This window comes from Lagopus leucura, unplaced genomic scaffold (genome assembly GCF_019238085.1).
Source record: "Lagopus leucura isolate 7727_CA_CO unplaced genomic scaffold, USGS_WTPT01 Super-Scaffold_100159, whole genome shotgun sequence".
Lineage (NCBI taxonomy): Eukaryota > Metazoa > Chordata > Aves > Galliformes > Phasianidae > Lagopus > Lagopus leucura.
Window position 1 is genome coordinate 13,189,213 of NW_024962335.1, and position 27,167 is coordinate 13,216,379.

Genomic DNA, 27,167 nt, shown 5'->3' on the forward strand with positions numbered 1-27,167 from the left:
GCAGGGTTGGGAAGTGGTCACTCCAGTTGTGCCCCGAAGTCTGGGGCTGCTGGGCTCTGCTCTCCCTTACCGGAGGGTGCAGCAGAAGCGATCCTCTGTTTCCAAGGGATATAGCTTAGTGGGCAGTATCAGCAGGTGGGTGGTTGGACTAGATGATCTAAAAGGTCTTTAATGATTCTAAGGGGAGGACCAAGCAAGGGAATGCTGCCTGAGCATCATTTTGCTCTAAAACCTTTAACCAAGTGGCCACCCACGCCTAACTCTCAGCAACCAACCTCCAGCTCTGCACCAAAACCGCCCTAATAGAGCTGCTTCTGATCAGCTACCTCGGGGAGGAGGAAGTTTTGCTGCAAAGCCACCAGCCCGCAAACAGCCCTGCAGCCTGGGAACAGCTCCCCATGAGCTGGGGGGCTCCTGCCCACTGCTTGCCCCAGAGAAAAGGAAGCAGAGCACAGCTCGTATCGTTGCCGGGGCCTGCCCTCAAACAGGAATTGAGAGCAGCAGGGGACTTCCACCATTCACTCTCCCTGCTCACGAGCCAGTGAGATTGGAGCAGTGAGGCCCAAGAGGAGCTGGCAGCGGCCCCATGCAGGGCCAACAGCTCCTCGGTGCAGTCAGGGGAGAATGCAGTCAGAAGGCACAGCACGAGGAAAGAATTCTTTATTTCCCATAAATACAGCAGATTTGTCGCGCCGGGCGTTTTTTATTTTTGTTTTCTTCCATTTACAGAATTTGCACTGAAAATATATACAAGTCTGTTCAAGAACCAAACAAGATCTGCAAAGAAAAAAAAAAACCCATACAAAACCCTGAAAAGAGACCAGAAAGGGAAGTAAGACACAGCAGAACCTCAGCATAAAGACCTTGCTTCCCCCTCTTCTCCAGCACATGCTGCACCCAGTTTCCACCTTCACTGTTCCAAGCAGAGAATACAAAGCACCTCGCTCATCTCCATCACGTGCAGACTGCCTTCTACCTCTGGCCAGCTAATGCAGAGCTCAATTTGCTCCTAAGAGCCAGCTCAAACTGCTTAGAGGTGGGAAGCAGCTCCTATGGCCACAAGCCCTATCAAGACACGGATTGCTTAAGACATTCCACCCCCTGGTCTCCTCCATGCCTGCAGATCCTCACTCTAGTGTCACAGTGATCAGGGGGCTGGAGCGAGTCCCCCTCTGGGCAAAGGGGCACAAGGCACAGCTGTACCCCAGTCCCTGCAGTGCAGAGCTTGATGGTGCCCCCTGGCAATGCTCAGAGCCCAACTCCCATCCTCTCCCCTCCCCAGCCTCAAGGAGAAAGGATTCAGCCCAGCGAAGGCCCCTTTTGAACTGTGTCAGCCCTGCGAGGGGCAAGGACAAACAGGCGATGTTCCAGCCGCAGTCCCAAATGCTCGCTGCAGTAAAGTGTAGCGAGAAGATGTGCACTTCCGCCCGGCAGGAGTTCAGTGCCCAGAAGCCAGAGCTGAAGCAGCTGGGGAGGCATAGAATGAGCCCTTTCCCGGGCCCACCTCCCACCAACAGCTCTGCCTGCTATTGGAAAGAGGGGGCTGGGGGAAGATTTCTCCCTGGCCCCCAAAAGCAAGGATCACTGCCTGCTCTCTGGAGCTAGGAAGACACCTAAGTCCTTGTTCAGTTCTAAGGTCATCCCATCAGACAGGAAACCACCAGGGCCCAGCTGCAAGGCTAGGGCAAGGGAAGATACCTCACAGCTCAGCATTTGCTAACATGAGAGAACAATGTAGAGCATGAAGCAGCTGAAGGGTTGGGGGAGATGGAGAAGGGAAAGATCTTCCTTTGCTAGGCCCTGCCTCAGGCTGAGGCTGTTAAAAGCTCCCCATCCTTGCTTCCCACTGCACCAAGAGGGGGAAAGCAGGGTTAGAAGAGATGCTGAACAAACTAGAGAGGGAGGGGTGCCTTTGGAAAAGCAGGGAAGGCAACTGTTCAGCCACAAGCAGCTTGACTGCACTCCTGCTCTTGTGGGATGAACATCTCCTGGTGTCTGCTCTCATCCTGGAGGCACACTCCCTCTGGCACTCACCCGGCTGATTGGAGAATTGAGCATGAGCAGCAGCCCCCCACCCGCCCCCCCATGTCCTCAGGCTGCTTCAGCCCCACAGGGCTGGCTTCCAAGTGTAGTGCCTACAACATGCAGCGCTAGAGGTTGCCCCAGGACTCTGGTGGGGGGAACTGGTCCACATCCCCCATTTCATTGTAAGTTTGCTCTCCCATGGTGAAGGTTAGCTTGTATCGTAGCCTCACTTTCTCCTGGAGGCAGGGGAGAAAAGATAAGCAGTCAGAAAGGAAGGAAAACATTAAGAACAAGTCATAAATACTTTAAGATTAAGAATACCCTGCACAGAGCACAGGGAATATGGATAGTTCATTCTGTTTCAGGCAGAGGGGAGCAGGGCTTCGCCTAGGCACCAGGGGATGGTGCTGTTACCTTCTGTGGGTTAGCAAGCAGCAGGACTTGTGTGATGGCACTGGGATGGACAATGGGGTTGAACGCTGGCAGCTCTGTGCCTGAGGGTGGCTGTAGTTTCACCTTCATCACCTAGGGAAAAAGAAAGGCATCCCACAGTGCTGAGGGACATTACAGCTAGAGGCCCTGGTCAGATATATAAGGAGCTTTCACTTTCTAAGAAAAAAGAAATATAGTTTTGGGTCCTGCTCCACAGAGCTTTCCACCCACCCTACCTCTCCTGCAAAGGGAGAATCTCATGGGAACTGTCTGTGGACCCAGGCCCCAGCAGTAGCCTTACCTTGGGGACAGCAGACTGAAAAACAATGTTACGGATGGGCTGCGGGGCCGTGCTAAGCATAGAAATCACCACCACCAGCACGTCGGGCCTCTCAGGAAGGGCATCCTTAGCAAAGTGGAAGAGGATGCGAAAGCCATGCTGATCATACACTGTCACAGGAAGGATGCTGCCTGTGGGAAAGGCAGGAACAGGTGGTAGTCAGCCAAGAAGGGACTGGCAATCCTTCCCATCAGCCATGCTCCACACAAGCAACAGAGATACAACCTCCCTGAGATCTGACAGGCAAGCTTTCTCACATTCTTCAGTTTATGCACTCTCCTCATACCTTGTCCATTCTCCCCTCCCACCCCCTTCAGTTTGTGTGGTGAGCTTCCAGACAGTTCATTTCCCCCCTTCCCAAGCTTTCATCCTAGCTCACTGGGTTTGATTGACTCCAGAGGCACAGTGATGTTGGCGAGTGAGATCTCTGGGGGCAGCGTGGAGGCAGGAGGCTGTGGTGGGACTGAAGTGCTTCCTGGTGGTGTGGTGGCAACTTTTGGAAGCGTAGCAGGCAGCTCTGAGTTCAGGGGCAGCGGGGGGTTAGGAGGAACACCCTGGAGCACAGGCAGAACACTGGAGTTTTGGGCTGTGGCGCCAGAGCTGCTCCGGTTCTGAAGATCCCTCAGAGTGAGCCGGGGAGGTGGCTGCTGCTTCTCCCTGTAGATTTAGAGAGAGAAAGCGAGGAGTGAAGCAGGGCACTGAAATGTCTATATCCATGAAAAAAGGTGGGAAGAGATGCAAGATTGCCCTGTTCCTACTTACCATCGCACTTGTTGGGACTCTGGAGGCAGAGACTGTTGCAGCAATGTCTTGCCCAGGAGGTCCAAGTCATCCAGGCCACTTGTGAACGTAGGTTTGGGGGAGGATGTACCTGCATCTGCTTTGACTGGCGCTGCTATCACAACAGGGGTGATGCTGAGCTCATTGCTATCTGATGACTGCAGAAAGAGTGCACAGAAGCCCCCCCATCAGCAGGGTTCCTTATCAACACCATCAATCATTTCCTTACCTACTCCTTTTGTTCCTTCCACCACCCGCCCCATCAGCTTCTCTGGCTCCCAGCATGTTACCTGGAAGCTGTTCCAGCCACTGCTGTCACCAGCCTGGGCAGGATGTGGTGCTGGATCATTCAGGCCTGCCAGGAATAAAAGCAAAAATGGACCCTATCTGCCATGTGGGTAAGGACACTTAAAGGGGCCTAAATGAGGCATCTGTAACAGATCCCTCTGGTCAGGCAGGACATGGAAGCAGTAGGGCAGAGTCACCAACATGGTCTCCCATCTCAGGCCTCCATCCTTGTATAGGAAGGAGCAGGGAGGGTGGTATTTTCTCTGCCCAAAGATCCCCACTCTAAGTCAAGTTCCCAGTGCAACAGATCCCATTTTCACATGCATCTGGGGGACCATAGTACTACTTCATGCTGTTGTACTTGAAGCACCTATCCTAGGAGAGTACACTTCATTGGGAAAAATAGAACTTTTTAGGAGTGGCACCACACAAGACTTGCAACTTGCATTTGAACAGCTCTAGAAGTCCCTGTGTGTATACTGTTAATATGTTTGCACTTTGCAGCTAATGTCACACGAAGAGCTGGATGTGATCCACCCGTCATGCCATCTGCTGATGGACAATGTATCAGTCTTGATTTGCCTGACAGGTCAGTTTATCCAGAGCAAATTAGAAGGTAAATCCCCTGTAAGTTCTCTGGGTGTCAAAAAAAACACTATGAGATTGAAGTTCAGAATCAAGCCAGAGTCTTTCCTGCCTTTTCCCTTGCTCTAAATGCTGGTGACATCTTGGTTTTTCATGAGTCACCTCTCCCAGAGCTCTCCTGCCACAAGAACCACCATCCACTCAGACTCTCGATGGTGAAGGACGTAACGGGAAGCTTTTGCTCTGGTCTTCTCACCTAAAGACATAAGTTCATCATCCAGCAAGGAAACAGAGCCAGCTTGGTCAGGCACAGGGACTGCTGAACCACCTGAAAGGGTGGGCAAGGCTGGGTAGGAAGGCCCTGTTGCTGGGAGCTCCAGTCCTGACAGATCCAGAAGCGCAGAGGTGCTGCCTGTAAAGAAAACACAAGGTGAGAAGGGTTGGGATAAGGTTTCTGTCTCAGAGTGCCGAGATGCAGTTCCCATCCTTCCTCATAGTTGGGAGAGGGAAATCCTCATCTGTTCTCTCTCACAGTTCCCTCCTTTCATGCAACAGTCATCTCCACAAGCCATTCCCTCATCTCTTTAGCCTATCTCTGACATCCTGCAGGTACCCCCTTCCACTTCTCTCAATCTTCTTATACACCAGAGGAAATCAGCAGTAGGATCTCCGTGCTTCATCTCCCTATTCCCCAGGTCTCCTCACCTCGAAGGGGACCAGCCACCATCTCCCCATTGACCTCTTCTCCCCATACGAGCTGCTTGTAGAGATTGATCACCTGTGTCAGGTTGTCATTGGCTTGCAGGATCTCCGCTGAAATGGAAGAGGTAGAAGATTTTAAAAAGTAGAGAAATGAGACGGTGACTTTTATACCCATCTCAGTCTATTTCTTCAAAGTAAGGCCCAAGGAGCTGATGGTATCCCACCACAGGCAGCACTTCTGCCTCTGCTGCTGCAAACTGCATCAAAATACATTGGCAACTCCAGCTTCAGCAGCATAAGCACAAAATTTTCTTTCTACAACAAAGGGAATGAACACTGCTGACTGGGATCATCTGCTCCCACCTAGCACCAAGCCATAGAATAGCCAGCCTACAGCAAGCAGCCACAACAAAAAGTGGCAGGCTTCTAAAAGAAATGCTATACCATAGACAGCCCAAGCATTGATTCCCTAATAGAAGATAGAGTGAGAAGCAGACAGAACAAGAAAGGTCAGGGTCAGGTCTGCTTACCCAAAGCTTCATCGTTGTCTTCGGTGTCGCTGGCAAGCCGGAAAAGCATGGGTCTCATGCGCTCACAGCGCTGATACAGCTCCTGGGGGAAAGAAGGGGCATTGAGATGAGCAGCAGGATGCTGATAGGGTACAAACTAAGCAGGAGGAACACAGGAGAAACAACTGTCTCTGCTAAACCCAGGGAGGACACTGGGATTGCCTTTCCTCACCTTCATCAGGTCCTCATTGCTCTCTGTTGTCTCCCCCTTGCTGTAGTTTGTCACCATCTCTGTCAGCAGCTTCACATTGTTGTTCACCTCCTCAATGGCATTCACTCTCTTGGAGATCTTTTCCATGCGCTTCTGGTCCTGGAGGGGAAACGCATGGGGAAGGATGTCCCTGCCTGCCAGCAGTGTGAGGAGGAAGAAAGGTTGGGCCAGCCAACACATCAGCTCCCTGACTTTAGTCACAGCAACACTGCCCCCCAGAATAGACTCCACTTCAGTGGGAAAACCCCAGGTTATTTCTGCACCAGCACTTGCCAGACAGGGCTGGAACCACCACAGACCTTGTGCTGCAGTAGCTCCACCTACAGTCATTTCTCCAAGTAGCCAAAGGATGGCACAAGTCATACAAGGACTCTTTGGCGCTGCTGCTGAACAACTGATCCATTGCCCTTTGGTACCAAGCAGTGCCATCCAGGCTGTGGCTCCCTGACCCCTTTTTCCTCAGCCATACCTCCTGAACCATCTCCTTGATGAGCTTGTTGGCTGCCCGAAGGTCCTCAGGATGGGAACTTTTCAGGAGACGTGCCAGTATCTGCAAGAGAGGAGGAATCTCTGAGCCCAGGCTGAGAGGTGGCAGCTGCCATTGCTCTTACAGCACCAGAGCTTGTGGTGATGCCCTGCCCAAAAGAGACCAAGTACAACTTGTCTTCCTTTCCCCATTGTGGTTCTGGTTGTGTAAGAAAGGTCTTTCTGTGAAAGTCTCCTGCATTCAAAGCCTGCCCCTCCCTGCCTGTTACTCACAGTAGAGACCCTGGAGCACAGCAGCACAAATCCTGCAACAGACAGAACTTGTTTTACACAGGGAGATGCCATAGGGTTGCGATGGGCTATTCTCTCTCCACACATGCTCCTTCTGTAGCTGTAATTGGCAAAGAGGGAGACCAACCATTTTCTCTCCTACTTCCTAGTCACTGAAGTCCTTCAAGATATCTACAATTCCCCATTCCCCATTTGTGGAAACAGATTATGTACCCTGCAGCAAATTGACATCACATCTCTACTGATGAAACAGACCCAGAAAAGCCTAACACTTAAACATATCAGAGGTTTGTCTGAATGGTGACCTGACTGACAGAAAGGTAATATAGGATGAATCCAGGAAGATACGAGCAGCTGAGCTATAAGCACACTGCAGTGGTTTGAGCGGGGAAAAGTTAACAACATCTGGGGCTGGGATTTATTTAAACCTTACGGCCAGATAACTTTGGAGCCTGGAGAGAGCAAAACAAACCTCTCAGAATCTGCTGGGCTAATGCCAGCATGTCATCCATTGCACCATCCCGCAGTTAAGAGCTCCAAAGGTCAAACAGACCCACATGCTTTACCTAAGGCTGTTTCCTTTGTCATAATTTTGCAGAAGGCCCTCAACATTCCTTTGATGCATGTCCTGAAGCATTCAGAGCAGGAGCCTTGACTCTTACTGGATCTTCTACTCCGGAGTACAGGAGACCTCAGAACAGAGGTGTTGCCCTCTGCTCTTTACCTGCACAGACCTCTTACCTTTGATTTCTCTTCATCATCAAAAATGATGTTTTTGGGCCTAGGAGGAGGTGGTGGAAAAGGAGCATCATCAGGCAGTTTTGGGTCAGATTTCACAATACCTGCAGTAGAGACCAACAGAGATATCAGGAGGCTTCACCCACTGGGAGGAGGCACACTACCACCTAGGTCAATTATTTCCTAACAGCTCATCAAGCCTAGCTGGAACACAGGGGATTAGGGTCAGCTTCTGCCATTCATAATCTTAAATTGTGTTGTTATGCAAATATTACCCCCCTTTAGCACTGTCCTGTCTTTGAAAAATCCAGCTCTCAGTACTACCAAAGCACTTGTATCCCTTCAGCACCAGTCCATTCCAGTGCGCCACCTCCTGTAGGGAACAAGCAATATTTTCTTCCAACCCATTAAGCACTTCAGACCCCCTGCAACTCTCTCTGCCCATCCAGGAGCTCCAAGGCACCCATTTCTTCAGCAGCCCTTTCTGTGGAACCTGGCAGACCTATAGATGTGCTTTGTCTGGGCAGAGGGTATGGAGAGCCTGTTTTAGATTCTCCCTGGACGAATAAGGAGAAAAACTTTCCAGATCACTGCCTCTTACCTTGTTTCTTTAGCATTTGGTAGGCCTCCAAGATCTTCACCTCATGAGGCAGCCCCAGCGTCCAGCTGTACATCAGCTCCAAGATCTTTGACTTCACTTTTTCTGGTGTCCGGCTGCCAAGATACTACAGAAACAGAGAAGAGGTGACTTGAAGCTCATGTGAGCTGTTGCAAGCCCAGCCTGTTTCCCTCCTCTCCTCCCCCAGAAGTGAGACAGTTCCCAACGGCACAAGGAAAAGAGGAAGCAAGCAGGAAAGCTCATGAGGCCCTTGCAACATGTCCTGTGCCACTACAGGAGGTGGGAGAAATGCTGGGCCAGCAGACCCTTAGTAACACCCATGGATGGGTGGAAATGCTCAGGAGGGTCTTTATCACCTTGTGAAGGAAAGCATGCTGCTATCAGAAGCTGCTGGGAAAGGCAACCCTCCTGACAGCAGGACTGGGAGGTGAGGTGAAGGGCTGTAGGTGACAGTCCCTAGGGCAAGGCCCAGCACACCCTCAGCTGCACCCTGCATCACAAAGTGCCTGACACTCTTTATAGCAAGCTGGCAAGCCACAAACACCTCACTGCTGGATGCAGCTTTCCCACTATTGTGCAGTCTCCCTTCACTCTTATTCCATGGGTCTGCTATGTGCTGGTAGTAAAAACAGCAAATGTGCTGCCAGTGGCTTAAGGCAGATGACATCCTCTAGATCACCCCAGCAAGACGACTGCAGAATGATACTGTTGCAGTCCCTGGATATTCAGATATTCATCCACACAGATCACAAGCTGTGACTGACAGCCTCCAGTTTTCCTTAGTTATATTTAGTCTGTTTTTCCTTAACTCCATCCTTGCTGGCATCATGAGCTGACTGCCCTGGCTGAATGGAACAGCATGCCCAGGATGCGTTGCTGCTGAAACAGCAGCATCAGCAGAGGAGCAGGTAAGGACCTGGTCCTTCAGATGGACTTGCTAGACCACAGCCAACAGGCCTGGGCTTGTCCTCAGTGTCTCAAGCAGATTGGGATACCCTGGAAAGGTAAGAGTCACAGTGTCAAAGCTGAGAGAGGTTCCCGAGCACAAAAAAGGCTTAGAAGAAATGCAGCGAAGGTGACTCCAGGCATGCTGATGGGCTCAGAAGTCTCACAAGTGCTGGCTGCATCAGATCTAGCTGGCCCTCAGCTTCCTGTGCTCCGAAAGACCTCTGGCCCCTCTGCTCTACCACTTCTTCCCAAAGCCCTCTTTCCACCATCATCACCTCCAGGAGGATCCCCAGGGACCCACCTTTGGTGACACCACCTTGATGAGCTCATTAAGGAAGCGGAACTTGCCCACCTCATCGTGGAAGCGCTTGCCGCAGCTCTTCATGCAGGACTCCAACACCTGGGAGAGGATGAGCCCATGAGCTAGGTCAACATTCGGCTTCTCGCCAGGCACAGAACCTGAGGCTTTCCTTACAGCATCTCCAGGGATAGGCCATCCATAGCTTCCTTGGACAACCTGTGCTGTTGCCTCACCACCCTCCGAATAAAGATCTTCCACCTCAGATCAACCTAAATATCTCGTTTTTTTACTTTAAAGCCATTCATTACTGTTCTATCACTATTGAAATCATGTAAAAAGTCAGTCCCCCTCCTGCTTATGAGCTCCCTTCAAGTACTGGAAGGCCACAGTGAGGCCTCCCTGGAACATTCTCTTCTTCAGGCTGAAGAAACCCAGCTCCCTCAGCCTGTCTTCATAGGAGAGGTGCTCCAGCCCTCTGATCATCATGGAAGAGGACACCCTTAGTGCAGCAGAGCCATCCTAAGGCAGAGAGCTCTCAAACCCCACGGTTCACCACGTGATAAGAGGAACAGAAAACTTCCCAATGACTCCCATGCTCCTCCCTAAGCACAAGGTCTCCCCCACCTGTCACCCTCCACTGGGTGCTGCCACTGCCACCTCTCTCCCACCCCACGCATCGGAGTTTTCCCAGAGCACCACAAGCTTTTGGTGGGACACCCCCACTGCCCTCCATCACGTCCTGCCTTACCGTGAGGGCTTGAATGGCCTCCCATTCCTGCGGGGACTGGATCTTGTGAGCAAGGAGCCGGGTGGCGAGCGGAGGGCTGGAGGGAGAGGAAAGCTGCATAGTGATTGAGGAAAGGCCCAGCTAGCCGTGCTGCTATCTGGGGCAGGAGAGCATGTCACAAGCCGAAGGCGCTGACAAGGCACCGGACGGCGAGGCCTGAGGCCCACTCACCCCTCCAGCTCCTTGTTGAGCTGCTCGCAGAACGCATTGATGCCATCCCAGTCCAGCTCCTTGTTCAGCGGGTTGGTGGCCTTGTCTACGGGCGGCAGAAGGGCAGTGCGAGTGAGGCGGGTCCCCTCAACCCCCGCCCTCCCCCCCATCTGCCCCTGCCAGCACTCACTGATGCGCGCCTCCAACGTCTCGGCCTCCATGGCGGGGCCGCCACCGCTCCTCAGCGGGGCCGCCACCGGCCCATCGAGAGAGCCCAGAAACCTCTAGAGCGCCGCCGGCTCCACCATAGAGTGCCGGAAGTCGGAAGTGCAGAGCGCCACTCCGCGCGCCCCCTGCCGTGACACCGCCCAAGTTACCATAGAGTTCATCGCGTGGTGGAGAAAGCGAGACGCGAGAAGAAGGCCTCCAAGAGTAGAGTATAGAGAATGAATAGAGCCGGAAACCAACCGTCGCACGGAGCCCAACCGGAAGAAGCCCTTCTGTTGTCAAGTGAAGCTACTTCTGGTGGGGCCGCAAACGACTTCCGCCTCGTGAGGGAGCTGCGTGTCCTTTAAAAGGACAAGAGCAGGCCAGCGCCAGCGCATGCGCCTTGAGTGCCCGTCCGCTCTGAGGGGAGCGGAGCTCAGGCTTTTAAAATGGCGGCGGCAGCTCTTGGTGTTTTAAAGGCGTTATAATGATATCAAGCCTGCTTCTGCGCTTCTCAAGCAGTTGTTTTTAAATAGTTGTTAATCTTATGCCTTTTTCCTGCTTGGAAAAAGCTTTCTCCAGGAATAGTAAACAGCTCTCTCCTTTCTCTTTGTGGCTCTTAATACAAACGATGGCACTTAATAAGGGCTGTTTTCTCTGCCTTCCTGTGGTCTTGGAGAGAGCACCGTGCCTTCCCTGTGCGTTGCTTTACATCACTTACAGAACAGATCCCACGAGGCTATGCCCCAGTGTCACCCTGATGGCTTTTCCGGATGGGCAGCCATTGTTTTCAGGGGAAACTTGGCCATTAAAAACTACCTTCTGGTGCCTGAATGCAGTTCTTCTTTTAACTCCTACCACCTTGCCTCACAAAGCTTTCTTCAGGGCCTTTCTTAGCAAATTGCCACATCCCTTGCTGTGTTCAGGCACGTTTTACGTGAGTTATTTCGGTCCTATGAGTCACTTCTGCCTATTACTGCTACCCCTTCCATTTTTCTGAGAATCTTGAAGTCATTTGCAGGAGTCCAGGACCTCACTACTGCTACTGTAGGTCACGTGTGATCTGAGCAGAAGGTGCGTGCCTCCACTCCCTGACCCAGAAAGAGACTGCAGCAGTGGTTTTTCAGTCTGCTGTTTCAGTCTTTGGCTCAGGTTTCACTCTTTGAATGTTTATTTTCCTCACTTTGGCATCAAGCAGTTTTAAGCAAGCATAAAGCGAATGGCAGGCTGCGCCTCTTTTCGGCTGGCTGCAAACAATGGCAAATGAACTCATCCATAGCGCTGACGTTAGCTGCAGCATTTCAGGCCTTTCTTTTATTGCTTAGAAACTTGGCAGGCTCCTCCCCCTTTGGTTGCATCTGCTTTCTGTGCAACTCAGATGACAGGCTGGGGGGAAGTTTTTTACTGAGAGGGCAGTGAGGCAGTGGCACAGGCTGCACAGAGAGCTGTGGGTGCCCCATCTCTGGAGGTTCAAGGACAGGTTGGATGGGGCTCTGGGCAGCCTGAGCTGGTGGGTGGCAGCCCTGCCCACAGCACGGGGTGGGACTGGATGATCTCTGAGGTCCCTTTCAATCCAAGCCATTCTGTGGTTCTATGAAAAAGATTTTCAAAATTATGCTCCCCATAACCAAGCTTGATGCATCCTGAGAAAAACCTTCCCCAACTCATTTTTACTGACAGCTGGAATCCCAAACAAGATTTAAAGCTTAATGGAGCGAGACGCTCCGTATTGTAATTAACGCTGATCCAGAAGGAAAATACTGGAACTATAATTAGCGTGTAGCCAGTTGCAGAGGAAAGTGATTACGCACAAGCCGGAGGCCCGGGTAGTTTGCGTGCCAGGGAAACAGCAGCTTGGGCTGGGAGCTGTGCTGTCCCACAGAGGGCAGCAGCAGGCAGGAGCTTGGCTGGTGCTGCTCAGCCGTGGCTTGAAGCCACATTCGTGGTGAATCATGGCACAAACAACGCCGGGGAGGGCTGCAGGAATGTCTGGGTGTGCTGTGCAAGGGTTTTTCCAGGCAGGTAGGCCTCCCCAGCTGGCTGGCTGCATCCAGACCGCTCTGTCACCTTCGCTGCACTCCCACATTTGTTTGGTTTCTCTCCAGTGTGTCTCTGTGAACCGTGCAATGTTTGCAGATGTGCTCGTGTGCAAGAGATAGAGGTATGATGTGTTTCCTGTTGGCTGTGGCCACTGGTGTTCCCTTTCCCCTGCCACATTCCTCTTTCTGTGGCAAAACTTTCTGCCAGAGACCTTTCACTTTCCTGACAATATTGTGGTCTTTTCTTCCCTTTTCTGATTTCCCTACTCCAGCTGATGCAGTGGGCAGTTCCTGTGTTTTTGGCTACTTGCCCTTGAAACAAGGCTCGCAGCTCCTCTGCTAACACCTCCTCAAACCATGAACCTCTTACATGATCCTCTGGATACGTAGCCCTGCTACACCTGACCTTTGCTCATCTTCCTTTTGCAATACTTCCAAACACCTTTCCCAGTGGAGTGTTGCAATTATAGAGCCAAGTAAAGGGCTGCATACTTCTCCAGAGGGAGAGCAGGTTTGTGCTCCTTTCATCTAGTAGGAAGTTTCTTCTTCCCTTGCATATGCAGCATTTTCTTGTGGTATGCAGTCATCACCAGGAGCATTCCCTTTCATTTCTTTCAGCGTTTCCCTTCTTGCTGCAGGAAGGCCTGTCTCCAGTGATCAAAGACAACTGCAGGAGGAGAATGAGGAAATAAAGTGTTGGAGAATGGAATAGAAAACCTGCTTGGAAGATCTCTGCTTGGAGTGAGACTCAAGGAAACACATATCCATGTTTGCTGCCTCTGATTCCCCTGTTGTTAGTGTGGGGGTAGCAGAAGGTAACCTCCTACTGTTGTTAGGAGTAGGGATAGAAGCCGAATTCCTGGCTGCGGCCTGGGGGCTGATGTATTATACATCTGGGTAAGCCAAAACTAACAGAGGGAGAGGAAGATCTGCCAAGTCACAGTCAGAAGAGTCTGGAAGTCCGTGAGGACCACCAGGGGGAGCATTGATGAACTCATTCTCTGCACTGCTTCTACCTGGAAAAGATACTCTACTGATAACACGCACTTGGGATTGAAGTGTTGAGAGAGGCACTCGAGCAGGTGAGCAGTTTAACCTGTTCTCACTCCAGCCCCGACTTGCTGTCTTATCTATAGTGGATTGAAGAGATGTAGTTACAAAACACAAGTATTGGAAAAAAAATGCCTTCAGAGGCTGGATTTTGCAGAAGGACAGTTTGGCTTTAAAGAACAGCAGGAGGGAAAAGAAGAAAAATCCTATTGCTGAGGCATTTTTCACAGGCAGCCAAGCATGGTTTGAGCAGAGACCAGTGACATGATACGAGGAATCCTGGAGTGGATCGGGGAGCCCAGATGCAGCAAATCCCTGAGCCCGACTGACAAACACATCCCTGCATTGCGGTGACGATGAAGTGTGTGACTTAGCAAAGCATTTACTGGGGATGTGTAGTTCTGCAGCAGCCTGGGGAGCTCAGAGATGCAGCCTTGCGCAGTCTCTCCTCCCGACACAGCATGGGGAGGAGGCATTCCCATTGCAGGGTGCCCCAGTGCCTTGTGCACGTGCTCTTAGCTTGTGCTTGGCAGCTGGGTAAGCTGAATAGACACTTTTTGGCCTGGAATTGAAAATCCCATGTTGCCAGCAGTCCTGGTTTGGCTGCAACTCCCTCAGGTTCCCTTGGAAACTTTAGTGCTGGCTCGAATCTGGGCTGCGAAATAGCAGGAGCAGTGGCTCTGCCTCCAGCCTGGCCATTCATCCTTCTCTGCTTGCTGTGGATCCAGTGCCAGGGCACAGCATGCATAGGGCTGGAAATAAAAAGGGAACTGAAACCCAGGTGGAGGTATAGAGTTGTGTGTGTATTTCTCAGGGATCATCCCAGCCTTTTGTGCACTCTAGCATGGTGTGGCAGATTTTGTCCCTAGGGACAACTTCGGGATAGTGTGGGCTGGGTACTGTTCGCAGAAGACTCAAAGAGTCATCGAGTGTTTAACTCTGTGGTTGAGAGCTGTGCCCTGCTCCTCGCTCTCAGTGCCAGGAGCAAAACAGCTCAGTCCTGTAAGCCTGGATCTCACTTTTGAAGTGCAGTCCCCTGCAGCAGCTGCTGGAGGCAGCCAGAGCCTTTGTTTACCTGCTAATCCTCCCATTTCCACTTTTCCTCTCTGAAGAGGGAAAATGTCACAAAACAGGTTGAAGGTGAGTGGGTAGGATGTGAGCGTGTGCTTGGCTGAAACTGGGAAAGGTTCTGTTTGCTGGGCAGGGCTGAGCATGCAGTGTGACTCAGTGTCCCAGGCTTCATGTTGTGGGCTGCTGGCCATGTTTGACCTCCTGCCTTGTGGGGTGGTAGAGGCAGTGTGGTGATGAGGCAGGGACCATAGAACGATGGAATACTCTGAGTTGGAAAGGACCCATAAGGATCATCAAGTCTAATTCCTGGTTCTACACAGGACCACTCAATCAAATCAGACCCTATGTCTGAGAGCCCCATCAAGGTGCTTCTATAGCTCTGGCAAGCTCAAGGCCATGACCACTGCCCTGGGGAGCCTGTTCCAACCCTGTGCTGAAGAACTTTTTCGTGATATCCAGCCTGAAACCCTGGAAAAACAGAAGGGAATCCAGTAAGTAACTGGTTCACAGCAGCCTGCATTTAGGCCATGCCTTGACTTTGGACTCATCTTTGGGCTCAGAGACCTCTTAGCTCCGGTGATCATCACCCATCCATTTGCTGGTGGGCACTGGGCTCTCTCCACCTCTCCCTGAGCTGGTTCCTTGGGGAGCTGTGTCTCCATCAGAGCCATTGAGGAAAGATTCACACCCCTTTCCTAATGAGACATAGTGAGTAATAGAGATGTTCCTCAGGGACAGTGTTGTAAGCGGTGCTACAAGCATGGTCAGGACCAGAGAGCAGGTTTCCACTAGCTTCTCCCTGCTGTTGTGCAGCAGCAGACACTGATGCATGTCCCATCTTGACAGCAGTGATAAGCTGTGTGGTGGTGGGAGCTTATGTCACAGCTGCAGCCACCATTCCTCTCATGGTTCTTATCAAATCTCCTGGCTTGCCAAGTCTGTTGCATGCCGGATGGCAGTGTGTTTGGTTCTCCATGTGATAAGATTTGTCTGGTGTGAGTCGTGTCCCAAGCATTTTGCTTGTAGTCCTCTCCCCCCTCTTGGGAGTGAGTGATCTCTGTCTAGGAATTGGACTGCAATTAGGGCAGTGTCTGCTTCGAGGCAGGATGGGCTACAGAGGGGAGCAGTGCAGAGCAGCCCAGAGAGCAACCAGTGCCTGGCCTGGCTCTGCTAGCAGTAATGGGGAAAACAGCAGCAGCAGAAGGAGACATGGGCTGGAGGGAAGGGAGCCAGAGAGAGCAAATGGCACAGCACGACCACTGAGAACGCAAAATAAACATCCTTTGTGGCCAAGCAAAGGCTTTATAAACTACTGACTGTCTTGGCGGCTGCATGAGAAGGGTCAGAAATGGGAATAAAGGCTCATGGGAGCATCAAGAGAAAGGACAGCATTCCATATGGGACTGATCAGCTGAACAGCATGTCCTCAAGTGCATGACATGTCGCTCCGTGCCTAGTATAGCCCTAGAAAGGGAGGTTCGGTGTCCCAGCTGCTGCTGATCACCCTGTGGTACTGTGCAAGTGCTCCCTGACCCTGCAGGTCAGCTGCTGGCTTTGAGAGCTTTGGGAGCTCCAAGCTAGGCTGTGGCTGTAGTTCTACTCATGCCTGCGTGAGTGGAGCCTCTGCACTGTTCCCTGGAGTTTCTGCAGTGCTTTCAGTCTGTCTCTTCTCCATGTGGCTTGCTCTGGAAGTCCATCTGTGCATTTCTGGTGCCCTTTGCTCTGGTAGCAGGGAGGGCAGGAGCAGGGAGCGTCAGTTCTGTGGGCTTTTCTTAGGTCTCCTTTAGATGCTTGCAGTTCTCTCTTTAGAAGCCCATTTCCCGCACTGAGTCACTCATTTTGGGATTTTGCTTCCCTTTTTTTAGAGCTTTTCTTTTCCATTTCCATCTGGTTTGGTTTTTACTGTTTCATTTTGCAGGACCATCAAAGGGAATGCATTCTAGCTAATTTCAGAGCAGCAGAAGCAGATAGTTTCAACTTGACAGCTCCTTTCCTCTGCAGACCTCAAGCACAGCCTTGGATCCAGAGCCCCTCCAGACCCTCTCAAAGCTGATGGGGTAAGGTGGTTCCTGGCACATATGAGAGGTGTAAGGATTTAGCAATGTGAGCATAGGAGAGAGACTTTTTTCTTTCCTTCTCTCCAGCCCATGAGCTGTTAATTCTTGTGGCTTTTCATAACTTGCTATTGCTCCATTAGCATTTCTTTCTCTCTTTCCTCTTTTTTTTTTTTTTTTTTTTTTTTTCCAGTGGATGAGCCACCCTTGGCATCGCTCCTCATGCGTGTGACTCAGACAGATTCTGCTTGTCTGAAGGATTCCTGCAAATCCTCAGAGTTGTCCAACCCGCCTCGGCGCAGTGCTGGAACCTGTGAGAAAGGCACTGGGAGTGAGCTGTGCAGCACCAGCAGCCTTGTTCCATGGCACTGAGCATGGAGGCTGTGCCTGCATTCTCACTGCATGCCCTGGCTGCGGTGTGGGGCTGGACCCCAGCATTGCTGCTCTGAGCTTGATGGAAGGAGGTCTCCGTGGACATTTTGTGTATAGCGCAATTCTGCTTTTCTCTTCTGCTTGTTCAAGTTCTAGTCAGCTGGCCTCATGCTGTCTCTGCTGTGGGAAGTGCTCTCCTTGAATTCAGGGAAGCTGGGCTTGGGGCGTCTTGGAAGTCCCCTTGTTTCCATTGTTGGAAGGAGACCATTCATTTTTAATGCCTCTGGTTTTTGGATTTAATTGGAACCACCCAATGGCTAATTTTTTTCAGAGGCACTCAATGCCTTAGTAACTTCACTAATAGTAGATGGTGCAATGAGAGATCAGCATCTCCAACATCTGAGCTACATTAGCCAGGTGAGCCCAGCTTCCTTTCAGCTTCTTTGCAAGGACAAGCTTGCAAAGCTGATTTTTAATTTTAGAAAATCTGCCCATGGGAGTGAGAATCCAAACAAGAAGAGTTGTTTCAGGCTGTAAGCTTGTGTGTCTATGCCTCAGTTTTCCCATGTGCAAGATGAGGAGCCTGCTGTCTTCCTTACTCAATGGTGAGAGAAAGCCGTTTGGGATCATAATCTTTTGGCATAAAATGCACGTGGAACACAAGACCTCATGAGGCTGATTCTTTGTAGGAAGCTCTGTGGAAGAGACTTTACCTGTTTAGCTTATATACAACAAAGCAGGGAGATCCCAAAAAATATGAGAGTGAAAAAAGCCATGAGCTTTCTACGCATCTTCTCCTTTGCCATTATTGAAGAAAGTTTTTAACACAGATGCATTTTTATCTCCAGGCGTGTTTTTCAAAGCCTTTCCCACAACCAACATTCCTGACATGCCCCATGAGGGAAAGAATTAGAGAAATGAAGGCTGGAAATGGAAATGGGTGGCAATGTAATCAGTCCTCTGACCTCTTTTCCATACATTCTGCCAGTTCTTCTGCCCCTCGGGCAAGCTGAGGACCCATAGCACATGACTCATCTGGTTGCTTGAGTTGGTGTCTGGTGTTATGAGCCAGCTTCCATGCATGCAAACTTCTTTGCTCCTCTCCCCTTCCATGTCTCATACTCCACAAAAATGCTGCCACAGACTTCATTGCTTCCCAAGGGGGATGTCCCCTTGAAAAGCAGAAGGCTGTAACTTGGTCCTGGGGATTGAAACCATCCATCAGAGCACATTTGAACTCTCCATGGAGATGAGAGATGTCAGTCACTGTGGCATCTTTCTGACACGACACGAGGGGAAGAGATGGAGGGCGAGGCTACAGCCCTTGCCTCTGCTCTTAATCTGCTCCACTGTCTTGGTTCTGGTTCCCCTTTTCCCTCCTATATTAGAATTGTTTAATCTGGAGAGGAAGCAGCTCAGGGGAAGCCTTATCACTCTCTACAACCAACCTGGAAGGAGGCTGTGGCAAGGTAGAGGTCAGTCTCTTTTTCCAAGGAACAGTAATAGAATGAGAGGTGATTGCCTCAGGTTGCTCCAGAGGAGGTTCAGGTTGGATATTGGAGAAAATTTCTTCTTGGAAAGAGCAGTACTGCAGTGGCACAGGCTGCCCAGGGAGGTGGTGCAGTCACCATCCCTGGGGGTGTTCCAGAGCCATATGGATGTGGCACTGAGGACATGGTCAGTGAGCATGGTGGGGGTGGGCTGGCAGTTGGACTGGGTGATCTTAGAGGTCTTTCTGACTATTAATGAATCTATAATTCTGTGATTCTGTGATTTCCTGCTGCCCTAGCTCTGTGGAAAAGTTGTTTCTGTTTTTTTGTTTTTTTGTTTTTTTTTTTGCCAAATTTTAGGTCTTCAGCTAGCTATGTCCCTCCTCCTCTGCATTTCCCACAACCCTAGGAAGAAAAATTGCATTGTACAGCTGAAGGGAGGTGATGCTGGTAGGGCTCCTTCCAAATGTTGGTGTTCTCTAATCCCAAATTTCCAGGTTCTGAGTGTGGATGCTACTTCCATACTGCCCAGAGGGGCTCAAGATGATGCACACCCAGGGAGCTGGGGTATGCGGGGTGGCTGGGCTTTACACCTTGTCTTCCAATCCTTTGTTCTTTCCCATTTTAGTGGAGAATTCGAGTCCTTCTGTAGAGGACCCATCCAGTTAGGAAGCAGGTTAGTACTCAGAAGCACTAGTTTCCTTGTGTTTATCATTGCCTTGGCTTCTGCATCTCCTGGACTATCCACTTCTGTACACACCTTCCAGATCCACAGACCTGCTTATCCAGTCTTCTGCTTACCTCACTGCTTGCTGAGGTAAGTACGTTTTGTTCTTGCTGTCTTCCTCCATTAGGAAGCTGGCTGGCTGACAGAGCCTAGGGATAGGTTGGGTGAAGGTTGTGGATTATCTGATGAGAGGCAAACCAAAGTCTCCCTGGTGCAGGATGGTCCTTTCAAAATTGTTTTTTTGTTTTTTTTTTTTGTGACTGGGGGAGATAGAGGCGAAATCACAGAATCACAGAATCACAAGGTTGGAAACGACCTGCAAGATCATCTAGTCCAACCACCCTCCCATTCCTATCAGTGCCACAAGCTACTAAACCATCTCTCGTAGCTCCTCATCCAGGCGCCTCTTGAACACTGCCAGGGATGGCGACTCCACCACCTCCCTGGGCAGCCATTCCAGTGCCTGACCACCCTCTGAGAGAAAAAGTTTCTCCTAATATCCAACCTAAACCTCCTCTGGTATAACTTCTTGCCATTTCCTCAGATCCTACCATTTGCCTGGGAGAAGAGGCCAGACCCTTTTGCACCACAACCTCCCTTCAGGAAGTTGTAGAGTGCAATGAGGTCTCCCCTGAGCCTCCTCTTCTCCAGACTAAACAATCCCAGCTCCTTCAGCTGCTCCTCATAAGACTTGTGCTCCAGACCCCTCACCAGTTTTGTTGCCCTTCTCTGGACATGCTCCAGGGCCTCTGTCTTTCTTGTAGTGAGGGGCCCAAAACTGAACACAGTACTCGAGGTGCGGCCTCACCAGTGCTGAGTAGTGGGGGATGATCACCTCCCTGCTCCTGCTGGCCACACAATTTCTAATGCAGGCCAGGATGCCGTTGGCCCTCTTGGCCACCTGGGCACACTGTCGGCTCATGTTCAGCCGAGCATCAACCAACACCCCCAGGTCCCTTTCCTCTTCACAGTCATCCAACCACTCATCCCCAAGCCTGTAGCGCTGCATGGGGTTGTTGTGGCCAAAGTGCAGAACCCGACACTTGGCCTTGTTAAACCTCATCCCATTCACCTCAGCCCAGCGATCCAGCTTACCTAGATCCCTCTGCAGGGCCTCCCTGCCCTCAGGCAGATCGACACCACCTCCCAACTTGGTGTCATCTGCAAACTTACTCAGGGTACACTCAATCCCTTCATCTAAGTCGTCAATGAAGATATTAAACAGGATGGGCCCCAGTACCGACCCCTGGGGGACACCACTTGTAACAGGTCTCAGGCTAGACTTCACTCCATTGACCACCACCTGTTGAGCACGGCCCTCCAGCCAGTTCCTTATCCAACGGAGGGTAAAACTGTCCAAGCCATGGGCAGCCAGTTTCCGCAGAAGGATACTGTGAGAGACCATGTCAAAGGCTTTGCTGATGTCTAGGTAGACTACATCAACAGCCTTTCCCTCATCTACCAGTCTGGTCACCCAGTTGTAGAAGGAGATGAGGTTGGTCAAACACGACCTGCCTTTCATGAACCCATGCTGGCTGGGCCTGATCCTGTGGACGTCGCGCACGAGCCGTGTGATCTCTCCCAGGAGGATTTGTTCCATGACCTTCCCTGGCACTGATGTCAGGCTGACAGGCCTGTAGTTCCCCAGATCCTCCTTACGGCCCTTCTTGTAGATGGGCGTCACATCAGCAAGCCTCCAATCCTCTGGAACCTCTCCAGTCAACCAGGAGTGCTGGTAGATAGCCGAGAGCGGATTAGCGATCACCCCCACCAACTCCCTCAGCACCCTAGGATGAAGCCCATCCGGTCCCATGGACTTGTGACTGTCCAGATGGAGGAGGAGCTCTCTAACTGTCTCCACCTCGATCTCCGGGGAGACATTCTGCGTGTCAGCCCAGATATCCAGATCAGGGCACAAAGTGCCCTGAAGATAGCTGGTCTGACTATTAAAGGCAGATGTAAAGAAGGCGTTGAGGACCTCAGCCTTCTCCTTGTCATCTGTGGTCACATTCCCTGCCGCATCAATTAAAGGATAGAGATTATCCTTGGTTTTTCTCTTGCCATTGATATATTTGTAAAAGGATTTCTTATTCTGCTTTACTGCAGCGGCCAATCTAAGTTCAAGATGGGCTTTTGCCTTCCGGACTTCCTCCCTGCATACCTTAGCAACTTCCTTGTAATCTCCCCTAGTAGCCTGTCCCTTCTTCCACAGGACATAGACTCTCTTTTTCTTCCTGAGTCTTGACAGTAATTCCCGGCTCATCCACAGCAGACTTCTCCCCCTACGGCTCGCCTTACAGTATTCAGGGACAGCCTGTTTTGGAGCCTTTAAGATTTCCACCTTGAGGAGCGTCCAGGCTTCCTGGACCCCTTTACCCTTAAGGAGTGACTCCCAAGGGACCTGTGCTACAAGCATCCTCAGCAGGTCAAAGTCCGCCCTCTTGAAGTTCAAGATAGCAGAAATCCTAGGCTTAGCTTCTTGAAATCCACCCCACAGCCCTCTAAGGCAGGAGGCTTCATAAAAAGGGGGAAACTGAGGCAGAAATGAGCCTTGATGAGGACTAGAGGGAGGAAATGTTACTGGAGCCTGAATGAGGTCAGAGTACATGGTTTAAATCAGGTCACTGCTTGATATTTATTGTGTAGGGTTTTTCTTTTTTCCTTACTCTCTCCCTGAAATCCTTCCCCAGAGGCTATTCAAGGAAATAAATAGCCAGTGGAAAGGGACAATAGCTTGCTGTGGAGTACAAATTATATGAAGTAGTAGGAAATAATAGCAGAGTGAGCAGCTGCTGCTCCGAGAAGGAATGCGTGCTCTCTCCAGCTCCTCTTTGCCTTGAACGTGTGCCGATCCTGGTCTGCAGCACAGACTCCTTGGTGCCTCGGACGCAGATCCTGGCAGCCCACTGAGGAGGGAAGTGTTGGTTCTGGCATACAGTGTGGCTGCTGGGTGGTAGTGGTGGTGGCAATAGGTGCTGCTGTCAGAGGTCACCCAAAGGACTCTGAGCCCCCCCGTGGGTGCTCCTGGTGGCCTGAGGCCAGAGGGATAGAGGGAAGGACAGGAAGGAGTGTTAACCCCAAACCCTACCTTTTGGGACCTTTTTTCTCTTCAGGAACATGGCAAAGCCTCTTCCAGCTCCAGCAGTGTCAAAGTGGCCATCCCACATCAGTGTAGGCAGCTGCCCTCCAGCCAGGGTTGGCATGGGATGGACCTTCAGGTCAGGGGGTTGTATCCCTATTGTAGGATGATCTCTTTAGGGGTGAAAGGTTCCTTGGTCCCTTGCACAGGTGACCACCAGCTTCCACACCCATTCTTTATGTTTTCCTCACTGCATAGCACCTTCACCTCCTTTGTAGATGCTCTGTAGCCAGATTTCCTCTCTTTTTGGGGTTTACATTTCCATCACATTGCCATTTCCCTACGCTTGCGATGTCTTTGGGGAAATAACCAACCTGTCTCCTTCCTCCTCCAGTCATCCCAGTCATCACCTCCTGTCGCACCGGAGCATTTCAGCCTTTCTAGGGTTCCCTTCCTACATGGGGAGCACACCCCATTGCATGAGCCAGACCATCTGCACAGAGCTGGCTCCTGACCATGCAGAGGTTACAGACGAAGGAAGTCGCCAGCACTGGCAGAACTGCTGCCGGGTTTCCCACTATTGTTCCCAGTGGCAAATGGCAAAGGGGTGAACGCCCCTGCTGAGCGTTTGCATGAGGGGGGTTACTGTTATCTCGAAGAAATCTCACAGCCCCTCTCCTCTTTCCTGCCTCTCTCCCTGCCTGTGTATATTCTCACATCCGCAGCTCTGCACACAACTCCCTGCGCAAGTGGTTTTCCCCATCCCTGGGACACGTGCTGCTCTCCCTCGTGGGCAGCCTCACCCCCTGCCAGGGGGATCAGTGGGCATGATGAAGGCAGTGTGAACATGTGTGTGTGCGTGGGACGCACCGCAGTGTGATGGCAAACAGACCTAATGCTGGAAACCACTGTCTGTATGCAACCACCCACATCACCTGCTCCTGCAGACCAAAGTTCAGCCCTGGGGAGTTTCACCAGCGACTTCAGTGACCTCAACAGTAAATAAATTGCCAGAGCCTGCTGGTCTTTATGGCCCACTGGTCACAGATAAATAGGAAGTACCTCCAGGGAAGGAGTGATTATCAGCCTTTATCTCTTGTCACATCTGGAGCCTTTGGGGGAGGGCAGGAACTGCCTCCCAGCTGCTCTCTGCAGGGATGGGGCTTGGGAGGGATTGAGGGGCTGCTGCTCTTCTGAGCTTCCCTCTTGCTTTTCTACTGATTTCTGGATTCTGGAAATACATCACCAACAACTTCTACCAAATCTGAGGAACTGTCTACTGACTTGTAGCCCATCTCTGGCAAGGATACCAGTGGAGTAACGTTCCCCATTTCTGTTTCTCAGGGTTATAGAGGATGGAGCTATCAAACCTGCTGTGCTTGGCTCCTGAATCTCAAAGATTTAGGATTCAGTACAACTTGAATGGGAGATTGCAGAAAGCTTCCACATATTGCTGGTGCGATCCATGAGCTGGAGATGAATCTAGAGCCACAAGAAAGAAAGGAGCTGGGAAGCTTTTTATTTGGCTGAGCTGTTACAGCAAGAATAGAAACGAACGCGGTGGTCAGACCTCCATAGCAAGCTAGGGAGCTGCTTGTCCTACATGGTGGCTGCAGTAGCACCACTAAGGGCCACGTGCACTGGTGCCTCCATAGGGAATTCAACAAAGAGGCTGGTCCCTAGGGGAAAGATATGTGCATGACTCAGTCTGCTTAATATGTTAATATATAATCCACAGGGAAGTGAAGGGATGTGAGGTCGTCTATATGAAGCATTTCTGAGCTAAACTGCTGGTGGTTCCCTGCCTGCTGACTGCCCTCCAAGGAAGATGGCTGTAAGGGCTTCTGCTCCTGCCTGCTGTTGCCCAGGGTGTTCAGGCTGGCATGCAGTCAGCAAGGCTGTGTGAGGGATGGGATAAGGCATGAAGACCTCCACTCTCACTCCTTGCATTTCTTGGGCTGTGAGCGGTGCTGTCCACCAAATGGGGGGTTGGACCACTCTGCTTGAATCCTCTTCATACCTCTGTTCTCAAGCTCTATCTTTCCTTGTGCTGAGGGCAAGCCTGTTACCATCTCCTCTCTTTTCTCATTCTTTGTCGTGTGCTGCCTACACTTAGCCCACTCTTCCCCTTATTGAGAAGCCTATGATTTTAGGCCATGAGAGGAACCTCTGCCGAGAACAGTAGATGTTCTACTGGCTGGGACACCTTCTCCAAGCAGTGTGGTGACAGGGGAGGAATGGCGGATGGAAATCCACAGACCCCTTTTTGTCTCTGCCTCAGGGAACGTTTGAAATGTTTAACCTGGATTGGAAGGTTGGAGGCACCATGAAGATCAAAGGCCATATATCTGAGGATGCTGATAGGTGAGTGCAAAGAAACTCACCGACGCTGAAGGTGAGTTCACGAGCAGGAGGTGTCAAACATTTTCACAGCTGATGGAGGCTTTGGGGGCAGAACTGTGTATTGGATCCTAGCTGTTCCAAGACCCTGTCCTGCTCATGCAGCTGACCTTCCTCCTACTCACCCACAGGTTTGCCATCAATCTCGGCTGCAAATCCTCGGATCTGGCACTTCACTTCAACCCCCGTTTCAAAGAGTCTGTCATCGTCTGCAACTCCTTGTGCTCTGACAACTGGCAGCAGGAGCAACGCAGTAAACATTTCTGTTTCCACAAGGGCTCCACTGTCAAGGTGAGGGCTCTGTGCTGGTGTGGGGTTGTGGGATGGTGAGAGAGATTCCTGTACCCCATATCCTCCTACTTGCCTGCCCAATGCTTCCCTTTCTCTTTACTGCTCCTTCATCATCTGGCTTTTTCGTCCTGATTGCTATTTCTTCTCCTTCAAATCAACAGTGGAACTCCGTGTGAGCCTTCTCTGTTTCAGGCTTTACAACTGCTTCCAGCCCAGGGATGTGTGAAAGCAAAGGAGGTTTCCAGGAAGCAGGATCTTGCTGCTCTGTATCTTATTTCTCTAATTGCCTCCTATGCAAACACAGGTTTTAAGCCAGACCTGGGCTGGAAGCAGTGTGGTTCCCTATCTTCTCTGGTCCCCAAATACTCTTCTGTCCTAACTACTTTTGAGTACACTGACAATCTGTCCTACCTCTCCTCCTGCCAGGGATGCTGCCTCACTCTGTCCTATGTCCCAAGATGCTACTAGGGCTGTGTTCAGGAGTAGACCACTTCATATGGCTGTGGAGAAGAGTCTTATTTCCTCAGTCATGGCTGAATGCTGGGGAAACAGTGGAGAAGTGACAGCTTTGAGAAGTCCCTTTTATTTGCAATGATCAGTGATGAGTCCCTGTTCTGTCTGTTTGAGCATGTTTATGGCTAACACTCCTTTTTCCTGGCTGTGATGAGGGCAATAAAACATCAGGTTCATTCTACTCTGTTCAAATCTAAGCCATGTGGTATATTTAGCAAAGGCAGCACTTAGGTTTATCTGCTCCAAGTTTACAACCTGAGTAGCTGAAACAGCCCCAGGAGAGATCCTGTCCCCGGGTCATAGTCCGATTGCCAGCTCAGATCCTCAATACCAATGGCTCATTTTCTGCAGCTCCCCCAGCACAGCCTCCAGACCAGGTCTGACCCTCATGTGTAGCATTATGCCTTTGGAGTGGATGCTTACCTTTCCTTTTCTCTCCAATTCCTGCCATCCCTTCCTCCCTCCCTCCCTTCCTCCTTTCCTCCTCGCAGATCATCATTGAATTCCTGGGAGACAAATTTGTGGTGAAACTACCAGATGGGCATGAAGTGGAGTTCCCCAACCGGCATGGCTATGACAAGATCAGCTACTTGAACATTCATGGAGGATTCAAGGTCACCTCTTTCAAGGTGGAGTGATGAGTTCCGTTTCCTAGTGCTAATAAAAACCCAGCTGGGACTGCTTGCTCCAGCTGCTCTGGCTTCTGTGAGGTCTCTGGCTCTATGGCTCTATGAGAGATGCTGGCAAAGACCGAGCTTTGTCCACTAACAGAAAAGGAAATAGCTGCTAGATAAGGCCAGGTGCTTTTCTGGTTCAGACCAGGATATGGGGTTGAGCAGCGCACAGGGCCAAACACACTGGAGGTGGAGTTCGGGTGAAGAAGAAAAAGGAAAAGGAAGACAGGATATGATTGCTCAGGGAATGCTTGCTGAGCCTTGTCACAATGCACCATTTCTTCTTGCACCCACATTTTTGGGAGAGGAGGGGGGAGGAGAGGGAACAAAAAGACTGATGTGAGAAATGTGGCATTTGGTGCCACAAAAGTACATAATTAAACATTAGGTTTGGGAACCTCAGGGCATGGCTTCACCATTTCCTCTTGGCTACTTGCTCTGATAGGTAGAAGGAAGAGCTGTGTGACCTCCTGCTAGTATAGTGCCAGGCTGTGTGGGGATGGGAACACAGCTGTGCCCCATACTGGCATTCCTACTGTGATAAGGGGTTGTCTCTAGCTTTCCCCATTATCTCACCTCACTTATCTGGTGCATTCCAGATAGGTTACCCATTACTCTGACATTACCACGCTGTAGCCTGCTTGAAGGGAAAGTGAGGCAGGGGAGAGCGGTGAGGAAGGAGTGTTTTTGGGTGGGTTAGGCAGCTCCTACTTGTGTCTCTCACATGGGACTGCAGGCTATTAGTGCTTGATTATCTGATGCCACTGATCTAATTAAGAAGCATCACGCCAGTTGCAGGGACTTGTAGGCAGGCCTGGAGTGTGCTGGGTCAGTCCTGTTCCCAATGTCCCTGGGGGGGGAGAATGAAATATGCAGAAAATGAGGAAGCAGAGAGATTGCAATGCTTCCAACAGCGCTGGGAGGAAGAGCAGGGGAGGGCTGAATGTG

The 27,167-nt window shown here is 51.0% G+C and overlaps 2 protein-coding genes across 6 annotated transcripts; one reads left to right on the forward strand and one right to left on the reverse strand.

Moving 5' to 3' along the window:
• Positions 1–644: 644 nt before the first annotated feature.
• On the reverse strand, positions 645–10,799 carry GGA1 (golgi associated, gamma adaptin ear containing, ARF binding protein 1). Of its 3 annotated transcripts, XM_042890132.1 has the most exons (18): positions 10,721–10,792; positions 10,443–10,605; positions 10,274–10,358; positions 10,064–10,139; positions 9,316–9,414; positions 8,049–8,172; positions 7,451–7,551; positions 6,402–6,482; positions 5,894–6,031; positions 5,683–5,764; positions 5,156–5,263; positions 4,707–4,862; positions 3,868–3,932; positions 3,560–3,735; positions 3,177–3,454; positions 2,759–2,928; positions 2,440–2,550; positions 645–2,261 (listed from the first exon to the last, which is right to left on the reverse strand). In XM_042890132.1, the coding sequence occupies exons 2-18, from the start codon at positions 10,471–10,473 to the stop codon at positions 2,151–2,153; spliced, it is 1,992 nt and encodes a 663-aa protein (XP_042746066.1). In that variant the 5' UTR covers positions 10,474–10,605; positions 10,721–10,792; the 3' UTR covers positions 645–2,150. The 3 variants fall into 3 exon arrangements, with proteins under 3 accessions (XP_042746066.1, XP_042746067.1, XP_042746065.1); XM_042890133.1 differs by having other exon boundaries at positions 9,367–9,414; positions 10,443–10,799; XM_042890131.1 differs by having other exon boundaries at positions 10,443–10,798.
• A 1,542-nt stretch (positions 10,800–12,341) lies between these two features.
• Positions 12,342–26,249, forward strand: LGALS2 (galectin 2). 3 transcript variants are annotated; one of them, XM_042890034.1, is made up of 4 exons: positions 12,342–12,481; positions 24,623–24,705; positions 24,873–25,032; positions 26,037–26,249. In XM_042890034.1, the coding sequence occupies exons 2-4, from the start codon at positions 24,635–24,637 to the stop codon at positions 26,181–26,183; spliced, it is 378 nt and encodes a 125-aa protein (XP_042745968.1). In that variant the 5' UTR covers positions 12,342–12,481; positions 24,623–24,634; the 3' UTR covers positions 26,184–26,249. The 3 variants fall into 3 exon arrangements, with proteins under 3 accessions (XP_042745968.1, XP_042745969.1, XP_042745967.1); XM_042890035.1 differs by lacking the exon at positions 12,342–12,481 and adding an exon at positions 16,556–16,676; XM_042890033.1 differs by lacking the exon at positions 12,342–12,481 and adding an exon at positions 24,105–24,175.
• Positions 26,250–27,167: the final 918 nt, after the last annotated feature.

Excerpts from the sequence above, each read along its gene's own strand:
- GGA1 (XM_042890131.1), bottom strand. The coding sequence starts at position 10,473 with ATGGAGGCCGAGACGTTGGAGGCGCGCATCA. Across the intron at positions 5,765-5,893 it reads GCAATGAGGACCTGATGAAG|GAGCTGTATCAGCGCTGTGA; the intron begins GTGAGGAAAGGC and ends TCTTTCCCCCAG. Across the intron at positions 2,929-3,176 it reads TCTGGAGTCAATCAAACCCA|GCAGCATCCTTCCTGTGACA; the intron begins GTGAGCTAGGAT and ends CCTTTCCCACAG.
- LGALS2 (XM_042890033.1), top strand. Across the intron at positions 24,706-24,872 it reads ATATCTGAGGATGCTGATAG|GTTTGCCATCAATCTCGGCT; the intron begins GTGAGTGCAAAG and ends ACTCACCCACAG. Across the intron at positions 25,033-26,036 it reads ACAAGGGCTCCACTGTCAAG|ATCATCATTGAATTCCTGGG; the intron begins GTGAGGGCTCTG and ends TCCTCCTCGCAG.